The 14,987-nt window shown below is 36.3% G+C and overlaps 2 protein-coding genes across 8 annotated transcripts; both read right to left on the reverse strand.

Annotated features, from left to right (window-relative positions):
• On the reverse strand, window positions 1-1,959 carry LOC108221344 (glycosyltransferase BC10). The gene is made up of 2 exons (XM_017395226.2): window positions 1,240-1,959; window positions 1-676 (listed from the first exon to the last, which is right to left on the reverse strand). The coding sequence occupies exons 1-2, from the start codon at window positions 1,738-1,740 to the stop codon at window positions 35-37; spliced, it is 1,143 nt and encodes a 380-aa protein (XP_017250715.1). The 5' UTR covers window positions 1,741-1,959; the 3' UTR covers window positions 1-34.
• Window positions 1,960-3,337: 1,378 nt separating this feature from the next.
• On the reverse strand, window positions 3,338-14,709 carry LOC108220429 (uncharacterized). 7 transcript variants are annotated; one of them, XM_064094559.1, is made up of 16 exons: window positions 14,114-14,696; window positions 13,922-13,983; window positions 12,007-13,776; window positions 8,802-9,051; window positions 7,618-7,729; window positions 7,314-7,381; window positions 6,844-6,976; window positions 6,665-6,764; window positions 6,473-6,585; window positions 6,206-6,299; window positions 5,944-6,097; window positions 5,537-5,683; window positions 5,379-5,452; window positions 4,567-4,655; window positions 4,347-4,461; window positions 3,338-3,709 (listed from the first exon to the last, which is right to left on the reverse strand). In XM_064094559.1, the coding sequence occupies exons 1-16, from the start codon at window positions 14,256-14,258 to the stop codon at window positions 3,527-3,529; spliced, it is 3,609 nt and encodes a 1,202-aa protein (XP_063950629.1). In that variant the 5' UTR covers window positions 14,259-14,696; the 3' UTR covers window positions 3,338-3,526. The 7 variants fall into 7 exon arrangements, 3 of the variants coding, with proteins under 3 accessions (XP_063950629.1, XP_063950631.1, XP_063950630.1); XM_064094561.1 differs by lacking the exon at window positions 14,114-14,696 and having other exon boundaries at window positions 12,007-13,584; window positions 13,659-13,776; window positions 13,922-13,943; XM_064094560.1 differs by lacking the exon at window positions 13,922-13,983 and having other exon boundaries at window positions 14,114-14,240.
• Window positions 14,710-14,987: the final 278 nt, after the last annotated feature.

Raw genomic sequence — 14,987 nt, forward strand, 5'->3', positions numbered from 1 at the left:
TCAAATAAACATATTGAAACCAAAAAGAATAGAATCAAATTTCGAAACCATACATGAGAGGAGCCATCAGTAACAAGGGCTCTAATGCATCTAGCGAAAACTTTCTAGCAAAAAGATTACATATTGTACTAGTAACATTCACATTTTTTGTTCCAAATCTAATCTCATTCAAAAACTCCCTAGTAATCTGTTTTGCCCCGAATAGCCCCGGATGAGCTTCACCGAGTCGGGACCAATCCACATATGTCACTGTCCTGTTCGAGCTCATCTTCGAGTAAAATATATTCACTAAGGTCGGCATATAGTGCTCGTCACTGTAACAGGGCGGCAGACAAAATTGTTCAAAAATGTCGTAATATTTTGTATCTGATATAATTTTAAGAGCGAGATCACGGTGCAATTCGAACCATTGAGACCCCTTTCGCCAATCTTGGATGGTGATGGCTGGCCACATCAGCTTGTTATACCTTCCACGCCCGCGTTCTGTATCTTCATCATATGATTCAAGAAAGCTCTGGTTTGATGCCATGAGGTAGTCGAAAGTTGTGGTGAAGTTGAACAGAGGAATGCATGAATCAGAGAGGAGCACAAATCTTTGGTTAGACGAGTCGAGGAGGGCGTTTCCTAAGAGTCGTCTCTCAGCAGCTACCATTGACATTGCACCCCAATCTAGCGGCTGAAACATTTAAAAAGAAATTAAATTTCTAAGATAGACGGCAGTCTTCCAGGCCGTTCCATACCATATGAGGGCCTAGGGGCGAAAATAAAATTTTGAGCCCTCCTAGAAAAATTCTTATAAAATATTTATGATAGTGGGAATTCAGATTTAACTAAATATGTTAATACATAAATTATATTAATGAAATCAACGTAGGAAACCTGCATGCTAGCCTTTCAATTTTTGAATCTTTAGAAGTGGATTAGCCGATGATGTCAAGAGAAACAATATAGTACAGAATAACACACAAACTCGTGAGTAGGTGAACAAAACCTATGTTAAACCTTAATATATACTATAAATGGTTAAAATATGGGCCCTGGGCGGTCGCCCTACTCGCCCTCCCTCTAGACCGGGCCTGTCTTCATTATCAATGAGATTGGAGCCAATTGAAATCGGTGACCTAACTAAAAAGTGGTTGTTAGTGGTTGTCAGGCACACACTAGAAAATCCGATTCAAATGAAGTCACATAATGGCAATGAATTGCAGAGGAGAAAGCATATGCAATAGATTAGCTGACCTGACTGGGAATTGCTCTGCGGTAGAATACAGAATCCTGAGGATACGTCTCGTTAAAAGAAGGATGAGGGTGCACGTAAATGGAGTAAAGACCTTCATGTCCTTGAAAGAACATTTCCCACAAAGGTGAGAGGGGCAATGGCCCTGGTGTCAAGAACAGAAAAGCCACCTTCTGCACTTGCTTCTCATTAGTAAAATCTCGAATTTCCACAACTGAAGATGCCCGCGAAAGCAACTCTGTGTCACTCATGTTGTGCATGAGAGGCGCTTCATCTCTAAATGTAACAGCTTCAGTAGTACTAGTATCCGAGATATTGCTTACGGAAGGCACTAGTGCTTCTGATTCTTCTGGCAGTGAAATTGTGACAAAATGGTGCACTACAAAGTTCTGCAGGTCGAAATTAGAGAAGCTTCTGATATAAAGTGTAGCAAAAGAACCTATAAAAACGACAAGCAAAATGATGAAGACTCTGGGAGTTGCAAGAGATTTAATCTCACCCATTATAAGTACTTAAGTTTGAAAGAGGAGGATAAGCACAAGGTTTAAATTGTTGGTATATATAATGAATTAGGTGATAAATGCTCAAGACGTGAACTGTGATCATCTGCATGTGTAGTGTTCAGGGCCAGATATTACTAAAGCTAGAGCTAGATGATCTTCACAAGCAAGGCCTCAGAATTTTCTTCTTTGTTACTTCTTGCTCTTTTTACACAGAGAATTAAGAGATAGACTTAAATCACGGGACATTGAGGAGCTTTTAAGCCGCGCTTCAGGAATTATAAGTTAGAAACAGTTATTCGTACTGTTTGTGTAAAAAGTCTACTTTTTTTCCAAACACTGACTTATAAGTCTTAACTAACTTCCAACTTCTACTTATTTTTTTTAATCTAAGCAAGAAACACTTTTTTAAACTTACTCAAACGCCTCGATACCAACTTATCATAAATCTTTGCGTTTACTTGTACACTTGAGTTGAGGCCATGTATCTGTGAACCTGACAACTTCGCATGGAAGTTAAAACACGTGATCATTAACTTAAGCACTTAATCAAAGATAATGCAAAACATAATATTGAGTTAAAAAATTAAGCACCTGCCTTTTTAGGTAAGCAAGCAATTGACATTTATATATTTTTTTAGTTTATTAAATATTCTACACCACTTTGCTGGTTAATTAATTCTGTTTTGCTGAGATATTAAGGAATTTCCTGTCATCGTGTGTGTGTATTTTGTAAGCCCCTCTTTATTGACAAACCAATTTACAAATCTAAACTGCAACTCCGGCGATACGAAATCTAAAAAAAGACGTGCTATGTTATTTTTGTAATAAAAGTTAGAATTTAGTAAAAATTAAGACGTGCTATGTTGTTTTTATACTATAAGTCAGCTGAGAGTAATACTAAAGTCAGCAGTCAAAATTAACATGTGCTAATAATATACTAAAATAAGTACTAAATATTAGTAAAAATTAAATTGTGTTATGTTGCTGTTAAGTAAAAAGAATACTAAAATAAGTACTAAATATTAGTAAAAATTAAATTGTGTTATGTTGCTGTTAAGTAAAAAGAATTCAACACAGAGATTCCGGTCAAAAACACTGTTTTGATTTTCTCATTGTCGAGAGTCCAACACAATTCTGATATTGTATTTGTCATTTTGATTTTACATGTAACATCTGAGAATCCAATTTTTTTAATTATAAGATAAGAGAATCCGACACCGAGAATTCATCACAAATTTTTTTACCTATAACAATTAACAGTCGAGACTCCAACACATTTTTGATATTGTATTTGTCATTCTTTTGATCTATGATAGTGTTAACACGTGAGGAAAATTATATTAATATTAGCTCAAAATATGTAGGATTATCACTGTATCTTAAAATATATGCATATGCACATCAGGAACTAAAAATTTTATACTTGAACATTAACCAACACGATTAATGCAATACGAAAATCGTTGTAATTCTTTGGATTGAATACCCCGATGCCTACCAAAATCTTTGCAATTCTTTGAACTGAATCCTCCTTGATGCCAGTAGTAGGCATTGTTAATAGTTTTGGTTATCTTGTGAATGTAACTTTTGTTCATGCTTTCACTAAAAACAACTTGATCTATCCATTTACACCAGAAACCATGAAACAAGGAGCCAAGTCCATACATGATCTGTGTTTTAGAAGCTAAAAATGGCATCTACTGGAGACTCGAGGTGATCAGATCACAACAATCTGAGCTACCAAGTCAAAACCTACTTTTATTTCAACAAGCAATTAAAACATTGTTCATACTCCTGAGCTCAGAGCATGCTGAATTTCCTCCAGAGATTTGCCTTTGGTTTCCACCACATTGCCAGTTATATATAGAAGACCAAGAAGACAGACGCAGGCAAAACCTAGATACACTTTGCCAATCCCAAACTTTGTTACGAGGCTCAAAAAGGAGAGTCCAATTACAAAGTTCGATGCCTGGTTCAAGGAGAAATAAGACAATTGTAAACAAAAACACATATGCGAACGTTAGCCAGCTAGAGCACTGAAACATCACAAAAAATTGAGACACAGCGAGGGAGGAAGCTAAAAGACGTGGAAAAGAAAATGCACATCTGAATCGTGTTTTCTTGGCAGATTTTTCTGATTCTAAGGCATGTTGGGATAACATTATTCTAAACTTCAACACCTTAGGTTTCAAAAAGAAATCAAAGTACCTCAACATTTCTTTCAATACAAATATAAATATAGGGAAACTACAATAGAAAATCAAGACCAAGTTTGTGTCTGAGGAATAACAATCCCTAGACTAAGGTTAATACCCTTTAAATATTATGGAATATTATCCCATGTACTTGATTTCAATCAATTTTTTTACCTTATTTTCATGGTATTATAATTTCCAATGAGAGGTGGTATTACTTAATCCTCCGGAATGAACTAGTAAGTGATGGTTACTTGGTTGATATATTGCATACAAACTACAAATTGAAATAATTATATTACTTGTGAACAACATAGCATAAGTATGTCCTTCTCTTTCTTGTTCGGTGTCACAGACCATTTGTTAAAGCATCAACTTATAATATATGCAACTTTCTTGTTCTTGACTTACCCAATGCATGCCCCATGACAAGGCAACAGCTTTTGCTCTGATTCTAGAGGGAAATATCTCGGGAAGTAGAAGGGCAGGGACAGGACCAGCGCCCAGGGAAAAGAATAATACATATCTATTACATACAGAATTAGATAACAATTAGATGTCATTGTTAACATAAAACCGAGACATAAGGCATACATGCAATAATTGGCTACAAGAAAACTATTTAACTTACAAAACAGTCCCAACAACAGCAACTTTGCCAGAATATGGTGCAAGGACCTTCCAAGAAAAGGAGAGAGACAGCAGAAACATTGAAGCCGCCTTCAAAAGGAAAAAATAATTAATAAATTAAAGTTTGTCAAACATTCTGCTTAACTTATAAGCTGGCTGTGGAATACGTACTAAAAATGTTTCTTACAAAGATAATAGACAAGTGAAGGGTCGGAATAATAGATCTCAAAATGATCATGCAAATGAGTTATAAAACCATGTATTTTACAGTGACACCTCCCGCCAGACTGCTTTAATAGTCTTTTACAAAGCGTGCATTTATAAATGATAAATTGAAGATTTATTCCAATATCATCTACATATTTGTAAGATCTAAGATTGTGTAAGCAAGACTATTTGTGGAGATGGGATTACAATTTAGTCACATGTGAGAGAGAAAGCATTTCCCTTCACATATCTTCTTAGAAGAGTAACAACATCAAAATATCTAGTCATAAGAAGAAAAATAATTAAAAACATACGCAGTGAAAGAAACTTTCAGCAATTTCATTCCAGAAGATTATAAATCAGCAACATCATAATATAAAAGATAGTAAGCTAAGCCTGAAATTAAATAAGGATCTCCGTTCAATATATACTCCCATTACTTTAGGAAAACGATACACAACATCCAGGATACCCCTGACCAGTATTTGGGCTTATCTTCAAAACCATCCTTAGCATACGATTTTTGTCCAGAGATATCCATCGAGGTGGTTTATTTATGATTGTACTAAATTCTTGTTCTACAAATATAAAGATATGTCAAAATACCATTCCTGCATAACTTGTTATTAGGAGACTTCTCCTTCCTTGCTTATCCATTAGAGAAGATGCCACAGTTGAGCCTGTGAAATTAGTTAAACTCCATTACTTGTATTATTAGAGATTCAGTTTCATAAATTATAAAAAAGATCTTACTGGAATCTGACCAAATACATTTGACGCCCCGACCAAAGAGCTAGCTGCAACATCAGATGCTATTCCAGCAGTTCGGAACACAGGTGTAGAATAATATACAACAGCATTTATTCCAGCCAATTGTTGGAACAAGAAAAGTGCAGCACCAACACTGACAACTACATCAATACATATATAAGAACTCAGAGCTCCGACATCTTACTTTTAATATGGAGTACCATAAAAGAGGCATATGTATCGTACCACAAAAATCAAGATCTAGGGGTCCATTATCCATTATGGGGGTACAGCCACATTGGAATAAAAACAAAACTAGGGTAGATGGGCTTACTACAACCTAAAATGTAAAATCCACTAAAATTTGCTTCAGCATTGATAGTGTCTCGCTCATACTTTTTCGACATGGTTTTGGATTTACCTTTCCAGTAACGGTTACTGAATAGATCAGACCAACCAGCTTCAGGTTCTGAAGAACCTTGACTACCAGTAGTCAAGTTGTTCATAACCTCGGTAACCCTTTCTTTTCCATATAGTCTTTTTACAGCTATTTCAGCTTGAGAAATTTTCCCTTGCTACAATGTAATTCAACCCAAATTTGCATTTAAATTAGATGATAGCAATCACTAGACTATACCACACACACATTTAATTAAGTGCAGTAGATGTGTGTGCGCTAAAACCTGATAAAGCCATCCAGGACTTTCTGGAGAAAATGTCATTCCCAGAGCCAATATAACAGAGGGAATTACTGCAATCCCGAACATTGTCCTCCACCTAACAAAAAGAAATATCATCTCCACAGCTATAACTACATTTACAGAAATGCTGCTTCATCTATGATCAACAGAAAGTAAATTTACTAGACGGTGCATGCTATCCTCACAAGTTTTTATTTTGCAATGAGAAGATGCCATAATTAATTTAACCAAGTCGATACATAAACTTACCATAGGGGATTTGCTGCTAAAGGCAATCCAGCCACCAAAGCTGCAAGAATCCCAACACAAATACATATCTGATTGACTGATCCTAGAGTGCCACGTATCTCAGTCGGTGATATCTGACCACAAAATGTGACAACAAAGAGTCAGATGCTCGCCTTAGTGTTTGATAATATACTGCTTTCCAGAAATTACTACCTCGGATATATACAATGGCACAATTGCAGATGATATGCCAATGCCAATTCCGGCAAGTATGCGACCTATGATCATTGTCTGAACGCTCTGGGCAGTAGCACTGAAATGTTGGAACAAATTAAGGAAAATACTAAAAAGTCAATCTATGATCATCTTAACACATCTGACAGGAGACAGACCTGAGAAATGTTCCAACTGCAAGTGGGATTGCATCCAACTGAAAAGTCTTGGTTCGGCCAAATTTGTCAGCCATTGATCCTCCAGTAAATGAGCCCACCGTGGCACCAGCAAGAAGAGAGCTGACAATCCATCCTATTTAAAGGCATCTATGGAATATTGTAATACTAAAATATTAAATAGACAATATAAAGAAAGTAGAGCTAATCATTGAGAAGTTTGATCAACAGAAGAGTAATGTCTATGTGCCAAGAATAAAGATAGTTATTCCAATTTTTTAACCATAATTATGAAAGCTCGCCTAACATTGGATCAGGAAACAGATCAAAACTGAGCCCTCTCTACTTCTTTTTGTTAATTACATAGATGATTTGTGCTGCATTTGGGAAAGAAACACATATCCCACACATCGGAAAATAGATATGTACTGTAATTATAATCAAGGTTCTCCGTAAAACCAATGAAGACTTACCTTGCAATCCAGCATTTTCAGCGATTCCAAGATCCCTAGAGAGACATTCAAGAGCTCCATTCACCACCCTGAAGTACATATGGCAGATTATGAAATGTCAAACTTTTGGCTAAGACCAAATACAAGAGTAATTAACTAACATGAAGTCGTTAGTAGCCTAAGATTGCAAAAACTAGGACCACTAGCATGCTATAGGCTGAATAAATATGACAAACCTAGATCTTCAAAATGCAGAGTTTAAAGATTCTTGAAACTGCAGAGTTCAAAGGTACAGGACAATGCAATGCAAAAATAGAGCTATTACCCCAGATGATACCCAAACAAAATAGCTCCCAAACAAGCAACTCCAACATAAGGCAATACTGATCCAGAAGAGTTCATTTGAATTTTTGGGGGAACATCGTCCGCTTCTCCTTCTACAATATAAGAAGTTTAAAAAATGAAAATAAGATTCCTTTAGTGTTATCTGCTAGTGCCAAGGGAAAGGGAGAATTTTTTAGAAGAACATTGTACTGCATATTAAGGCTACAGTCTTCAATAAAAGAAATTTGTAACTTTTATTATCCCACGATGTTCTGAATATGAGACACGTTTCATGCAAGAAGTTATGATAATAAAGTAAGAATCTGGATATAACATGTTAGTAGTTAGTGACATAAACATTTATATGATGCATTATACTAAAGCAATACCTTCAACCATGCACCTAAGAGTAAATCTCTCCTTGCCATGTTCTTATGTGCAATGAAGTGAATAATTAGAATATGAACTCGATAATGTTCGACCTAAAGTCAGAAATTTAGCAGAACAAAGAGGATTTTTTATTATATATATATTTATATTTGCTATAATTCCATTACAAAAATTAATATTGATATAATACACTGATAAATTACAACGGAAAAAACAATTCAGCTCTTAGGCAATATGACACCTAGACATACAATCCCCATTATCATTCTTTCTACTTCAGTGCATTCATTCATGTAATGAAGAGTAATATTGTCCTTCAAGTTCATCTTCCAAACACAAATATCATGCATGTAAAGAGTGTTCGCTAGTTTAATGATTCATTCCACAAACTAAACATGTGATTGTGAACAAACGTGAGTATTAGGAACGCAACATCTAGTACATGTGACATAGGCAAGATTGAGCACATATAACCCACAACTACTAATTCCTACTAACATTATCCTCTAGTATTCCACTTAAATGACCAACCTAGCCACAAGTACAGGAACAATATGTATCTGCAAACAGTTGTATACTAATTCCAACAACAAAAAAGGAATACAAGCACATACGTCGAGTATAAGGGTGCCAAATAATAAAGGATGAAAGCAAGCACAAATGCACAATAGCATATGATCTACACTCATAAGCTGTAAGGGCGGCATAAGATTATTGTGTGATCCGATTAAAGAAAAAAGAAAACTACATTCACTGGCAAACACAAAAATGTTAATCAAATACTACAACCCCAACCTGTAGCATGAACCTTTGTGGTTTTAGCCCTGCCTGATTTCCGAAAAACGCTGTCCACACTCCTCTTACCACCATGTTGAGCCCCCACAGAAAGGCGCAGACCGGAGACAAAACCTCCCTGTTTCCTTATACAGAGGCTATCCCAAACCTTTCTGCCATTTCTCATATCACAACCACCTAAAACCCTACCCTTTCCAACATGGAAACCTAAGTTCCCTTGCACACAAAAGCTTGATCCTTGCATTTTCACCTGCCGATCACACACACGTATTTATTTTTGACAATGCAGACTTATATGCCTTACAAATTAGTATCTGTTCTATAAACACGTATTTATATAAGTATGACAATAAACAGATCCATAGCGAAATTAAGTGCTAATTCATATGTAAACAAAAGGGCAATTCAAAAGCTTTAAGCAAACATGAGAAATCGAAAAGGAGAGATAAAAATGAAGCTCAAGGTGAAGAAGATTTCAACACAAACCAAGATTTTTCTTCAGTTTCTAATTCCACAGAAGTTGTATAAAGATGAAACATAGAATGTAACGTGCGTAATTGATCGAACTATAAACTTACTTTGATCACGTGATTAATTGTGTAAAAATATCGGAGAGAACGAAATTTAGGAAACTTCTGCACGATCAAGATTATCAAGATTTGTTTTTTTTTTTTATGATTAGATCTTTTTTAGAAAATGTTTAGTGCGTATGGGATTAGTTCAGTAGATTTGGATGAGTATCATGAGTTGCATGTGGACTTTACGTGTAATGTTGATCCTCAGCTCTGACTGACACGTGGCATGCTAACTTACACACGTGGCCACTTTGCCTGCTGACCCAAGCCTAAGCGTTTTTTGTAGAAACTTTTATTTTGTGAAAAGAAATCGTAATTACTCCATCTATCCCCTCCTGTCTTTATGTTAATTTTTCGCATGTTTCTTAGAATTCATTTAAATTATGATTTCATAATATATTTTTAAAATATTTTTTTCTGAATAAAAGTTTCACTTTTAAAGTTTTATAAAAGAAAATTATGGAGTCTCAAAATACGTGGAAATTGTGAACGTAAACAAATTAAAGGAAAAGAGAGAGTATATCCTAATAATCTGATATACTTGTTGATAAATTGATGTATTTTTAAATTGTAAATTTCAGGACAAGATAAGCCAGAATCGAACCGGAAAGAAGCAGGCTCAGTAGACAGGGTTAAAGTAATGCCATTGTACAATTTTTACTGAGAAATTAAGCACCTTTATTAGGCACTAGTACTAGATAAAAAGCAGGATAATACCAAAAACTGCACCTGATGTTAAGATGAAAAACTGGCAACAACAAATTGTAGTTGCATGGTTTTGACAATCAGCTAAAACCAGCCAGGGGAACCTACTTAACTCAACTATATACATGAGGTCAGTTTGATATGCCATAGATCTAGTACTATTTCATCTACCAAAGAATGAAGTATATCTCCATCAATTGCAACACTAGTTTCAAAAGCTTCTACATCAAAATCAGTCCAACTCCTCATTTCCCTCTCTATTTGCTCATCCAAAACAGAGCCAGACCAACTGGTCCACCTTCTAATTTCTTCAACCACCTCCCTGATCAACATTTCAGTATTCATTGGTATTGGTAGGTTTGTCAATGAATTGATTCTTTGTTGTATGCTTGAAATGTATCGTGAATCCAAGTACTCGATCACACAGTCGAAAAGAAATCCTTTCAGGAGATTGCCCTCTGTGTCCTCAGATTCGGAAAAGCAACCAAAGTTCGTCCATAGAACACTACCAAGAGTTTCTAGTTCATTGACAATGAAGCGGCATATTGAGAAACCTTTAGTCTCATTTGAGTTATGTGGAAAAGGATTTCCGAATGCTAGTTCAGCATTTAGCATGACCTCCTCTGCATGGGCCAGCTTGGTTCCTTTCAATCTAGAGTCGACAAGGTCCATACTACACAAAACATCAGATATACTGTTGACGAAATTAGCCATCAGCTCTGTATCAGGCCTTCCTATGCTTGTTGAGGTTGTACCATGCAATAGATCTGCACCAGACTCCACTACTTGTTCGTTGTGGAACAGATATTTGAAATCAGTTTGTGGTTTATGCACTGTGATTTAAGGTAGAAGCCGAAAAAAGCAAAAGAGAACTACATTACATTCTATAAAAATTAAAAAGCCTTCGAAAGAAAACTGAAGGAACAGCACTGTGGAAATATAATTTGTAACATTGAACAATAATAATTCAGGAGAATTACCTAAACCCTCATCCAAACTGTTCGATAAGAAGCTCCCATTCGAGATGGAAGCTTCAAGAACACAGGATGGGTTCATATAATTGCTTGTGCTAACGTTTAAATGCCTGCCTTGAACTGCTTCTTTTCTCTGCTGGGCCTGACGAGAATTAAAAAAGGCAAAATAACTCATCATGGGGTCATATAACTGCCAACGGCCAATACTCTCAACACATAACATAGATGAGGCACACTTGGGCATTATATGATGATCATAATTACATAACCAGGAGGGTCGCACCCCTGACACTGGCATTCGAGAAGTCAGTTAAAAATGTGTGACTTTAAGCTGAAGTTTCAGGAAGTAAATCACTATATGCATGCAGGTTTACTTGCGGAAAACTGATTTCAGGAGCCATGGCACTCACACTCGGGAGTTTGCTAGGTTTACAGGATTGTTCAACTCATCATATCATAGTGAGTAATTAATGGTTGTCTTCTTCCCAACATGAAGACAGTGATCTCCAGCAGACCATCTAATGAAAATAAGACCTCAGCACAGACTTATGGGAAACTATGGACATAATTCTCCTAAGCTCACAAATGTAAATTACGAGCATAAAGCATCTACTCCTACTAAATTTCTGCTCTTGAACTGAAGTTGTTTTTTTAATCTATTACAGGAGTAAACAATGGTAAAATTCTTATACCTTTTAATATGCTATAATGCCATATAGTAGGAAAAAATTTACTTTCTTAGTACGCACAGTGTTGTAGTCTGTGATAATGTCTAGATCATTATGAAGCTTGATGTAATTAAATTAACAATAAAAGTAAGAAACTAGTAATAGATGCATCGCATGTTTGCATGCCTAATGCATAAAGCATGTCAGAAAGCCAGACAGGAAAAAGACAGAATTATAAAACGGTGAGAGGTATTGCATCATGTATATTAGAAAGAATAAAAACCTGGAGATGTGGATGTGCACTAATCGTATGCTCACAGCAAGATGAAATCCCTGTTTCAGTTGGCATGGATATTACATTGTTTACATTGAAAGACCCCTCAGCAGTCAAGGCTGATATTAGCTCTTGAAGAATTATAGCAGGTGTTTGCCTCAATGGGGCGCCTCCTAGTGCCATCTCATTGTCATTTAGGCTTCTTATTTCCTTCAGCTTCTGTTCCAGAACACCTAAAGTATCTACTGTGAAAGGACTTGAATTCTGGAACAACACCTGTTCATTTATGTTGATTTTATCTAATACTGAACTATTTTTTGAACAACTGCTAGTACATTCACTCGGAAATCCCCCATCATTTGTTTTCACCAGCGTTCGGTCTTTAAGCTTCTTTGAGTTGAATGTGAAGGGAAGAACACCAGCATTGGTGTCACTGGTTTTGTTAATTTTTTCCAGACTGACCAAATTGCTACTGATGCAGGCAAGTTTTGCAGATTGAATATCCCCACTCACCATTGTTTGACTCAATACATTACAATTTATTTTGCTTTTTCTTTCAATAGTGGAACCAAAAGAACTAAAAATATCATCTTGTCTGGCTGCATCTACAGATCTTCTCTTCCTTGCAGAAGATAGAGGATCATAGAGCCTATCAGTTGATCTCCTCTTTGAGGCATATCTGCATTTGTCTAATTTAGAAGGCACTCTTGAGCATTTGTGGTCAATGGTACTCTGATTGAGGGATATGTCTTTCTTCAAATGAACTGTATCAGTACACCTTGGTGAAGTTCTGTCCCTTCCTGTAACCCCCAGATTTCGAACACAAAATTTTTGTTTGTAACAGATTGATGAAGATGGAATCTCTTCTTTTCTGTATCGTTGGTTTGGCTGCCACCGAATTTGACTACCTCTGTGAAGAGTTTCCCTTTTGAAATTATCTTCAGCTCCAGGTTTTACATTGCCAGGTGATTGAGCAGAAAAAGCAGTGATTTTTTTTGGATTTTCAATCCCTTTTTCTGTTCCAAGATATGACAAAGGTAATCTTTGCGTACATATTTCCCGTCCGGACAAAGGACAACCCCCATTTACTAATATAGATGGTTGGCATGATGGTTGTTCTTCCATGTAAGTTCCAGATTCTGGAATATCAACAATATTGCCACAATTTTCACAAGAAGACTTACCCCTGGAAAACCTGGCAACATTTTCATAATATGTAGCACTTTCTACTTGATCCTTTGACAAACCTGTGCCTGCCTCAACCAGGAGGCCATCTGTTGTACTCGAATAAGGTAGACCGCTTTTTGCTCTATTCCTAGCTTGCAACCCAGGTTCCAATATTCTAGTGGCAGCCCCAATCAGCCGAGCTGCATTTCTCTTTGAAAGTCTTGTAGGACTCTTCACTGATGGGACAAAGTTTGGGTGATGATGCTTGTTTGATCTCGACAAAACATTCTTAAATTGCAACCTCTCAGCTCCAAACCTAGCCACTGCTCGTCTTTCAGAAAACCCCGTCTTCTGAAGCTTATGAGGCTTCAATTCATGCTTAGACCCTTCCGGCTTAAATTTTTTGTGCTGGCCACCAAACTGACAGCAATCACTAGCAAATTTACCACCCGTATCAACCTCAATTCTATCAGAAGAAATTTTCTTGATCTTACCCCGCTGTACAGCAGGCAACGAATCCAAGCCCATGAGCCTAGCCACCAAAGTTGGAGTTCGCATCGCATATTTTTGTCCAGTATCAACATTTCTAGTCCCATTTTTCTCATTGGACATCTACAAAACCACAAAGTAATGTGGATAACTAGGTAATCACTAAATTGGAAGAACATAACATTCTTCTATTACAAGTGGCAAGACACAACAATATGCAACTTAACTAGAAAAACAATACACTTCTAAAATCAAAACGCATCCATACCAGTCTAAGTTTGGGCAACTTATCATCACCTCCAAACTTCTTGGAACCATGTTGAGCAGAATCTAGTAGCAAAGTAACATTCATGTTCTTACATCATAATTTTTTTTTTTTGAAATTATTCTTACATCATAATTAGAAATAAAAAATTAAACAAACACAAAAAAAGGTGTATCAAAATGAAAGAATGCAGACCTAGAGAAAGAAGCTTGTTTGGAGGAAATTTCTTCTTAGCAAACCTTTTCCTCCAATCAAAGAGCTGAAAGAAAATCCCCACACACCCACCTGTTCTTTGAGTCCTTTTCTCATTCACCACCAAAGCTGACCCTGTATCACTCATCTTTTATCTCCACTTGAAACTACAAGTCTACAATGTTCATTCACACAAAGCTCTTAATAAGTAAGGATTGGTTCTCTTTTTTTTTTTTCTGGGATTGCAGCATTGTAAAGTGAATAAATTTTGAAAAAAAAGAAAAGAAGGCTATGGCCTTGAAAATGGCTCCTCTTCGTAGGGAGAGGCGCTGCAGTTGTGCAGTACCAGAGAGATAAGATGGCAAAGGTTGGGTTAAAAAAATGAAGTAGAGTACTACTGTAGTATATATAAATTGACAAGGAAGTGACAAAAATAAGATACGTATCGCCGTTGAGTCTACGTCTGTCTAGCTGTCTCCGTGTCTCATATATGTTCGTTCTCCTGCACTTCTGCAACATGCATGTCTTTTTATTACAGCCTTTTGCACTTGCTAACTCAACAGTTTTCTATCACTTTTTCATTGCCTCTCAAGTTTCTTCATTACATCTCATCTGATGGTTTTGTTTAAGAGGTTTCGGATTAAATCATCTCTCTAGCAATATTTGATTTGGCTGTGTTATATAGAAATCGGGAATCGAATTTAATCAGTTGAGGTAATCGTACCTAATCAGTTGAGTTACCGATTTGAACGATAATGATACATTATTTTTTTTATCTTCACTCTCTTAATATGTAGTAACTGATGGGATTTTGTTAAATGACCAATTTTCTCAAAAGATTAACAGTTTTCTCACCCGAAAACCCATTTTTGGATCG

Source organism: Daucus carota, chromosome 5 (assembly GCF_001625215.2).
Source record: "Daucus carota subsp. sativus chromosome 5, DH1 v3.0, whole genome shotgun sequence".
NCBI classification, from domain to species: Eukaryota; Viridiplantae; Streptophyta; class Magnoliopsida; order Apiales; family Apiaceae; genus Daucus; species Daucus carota.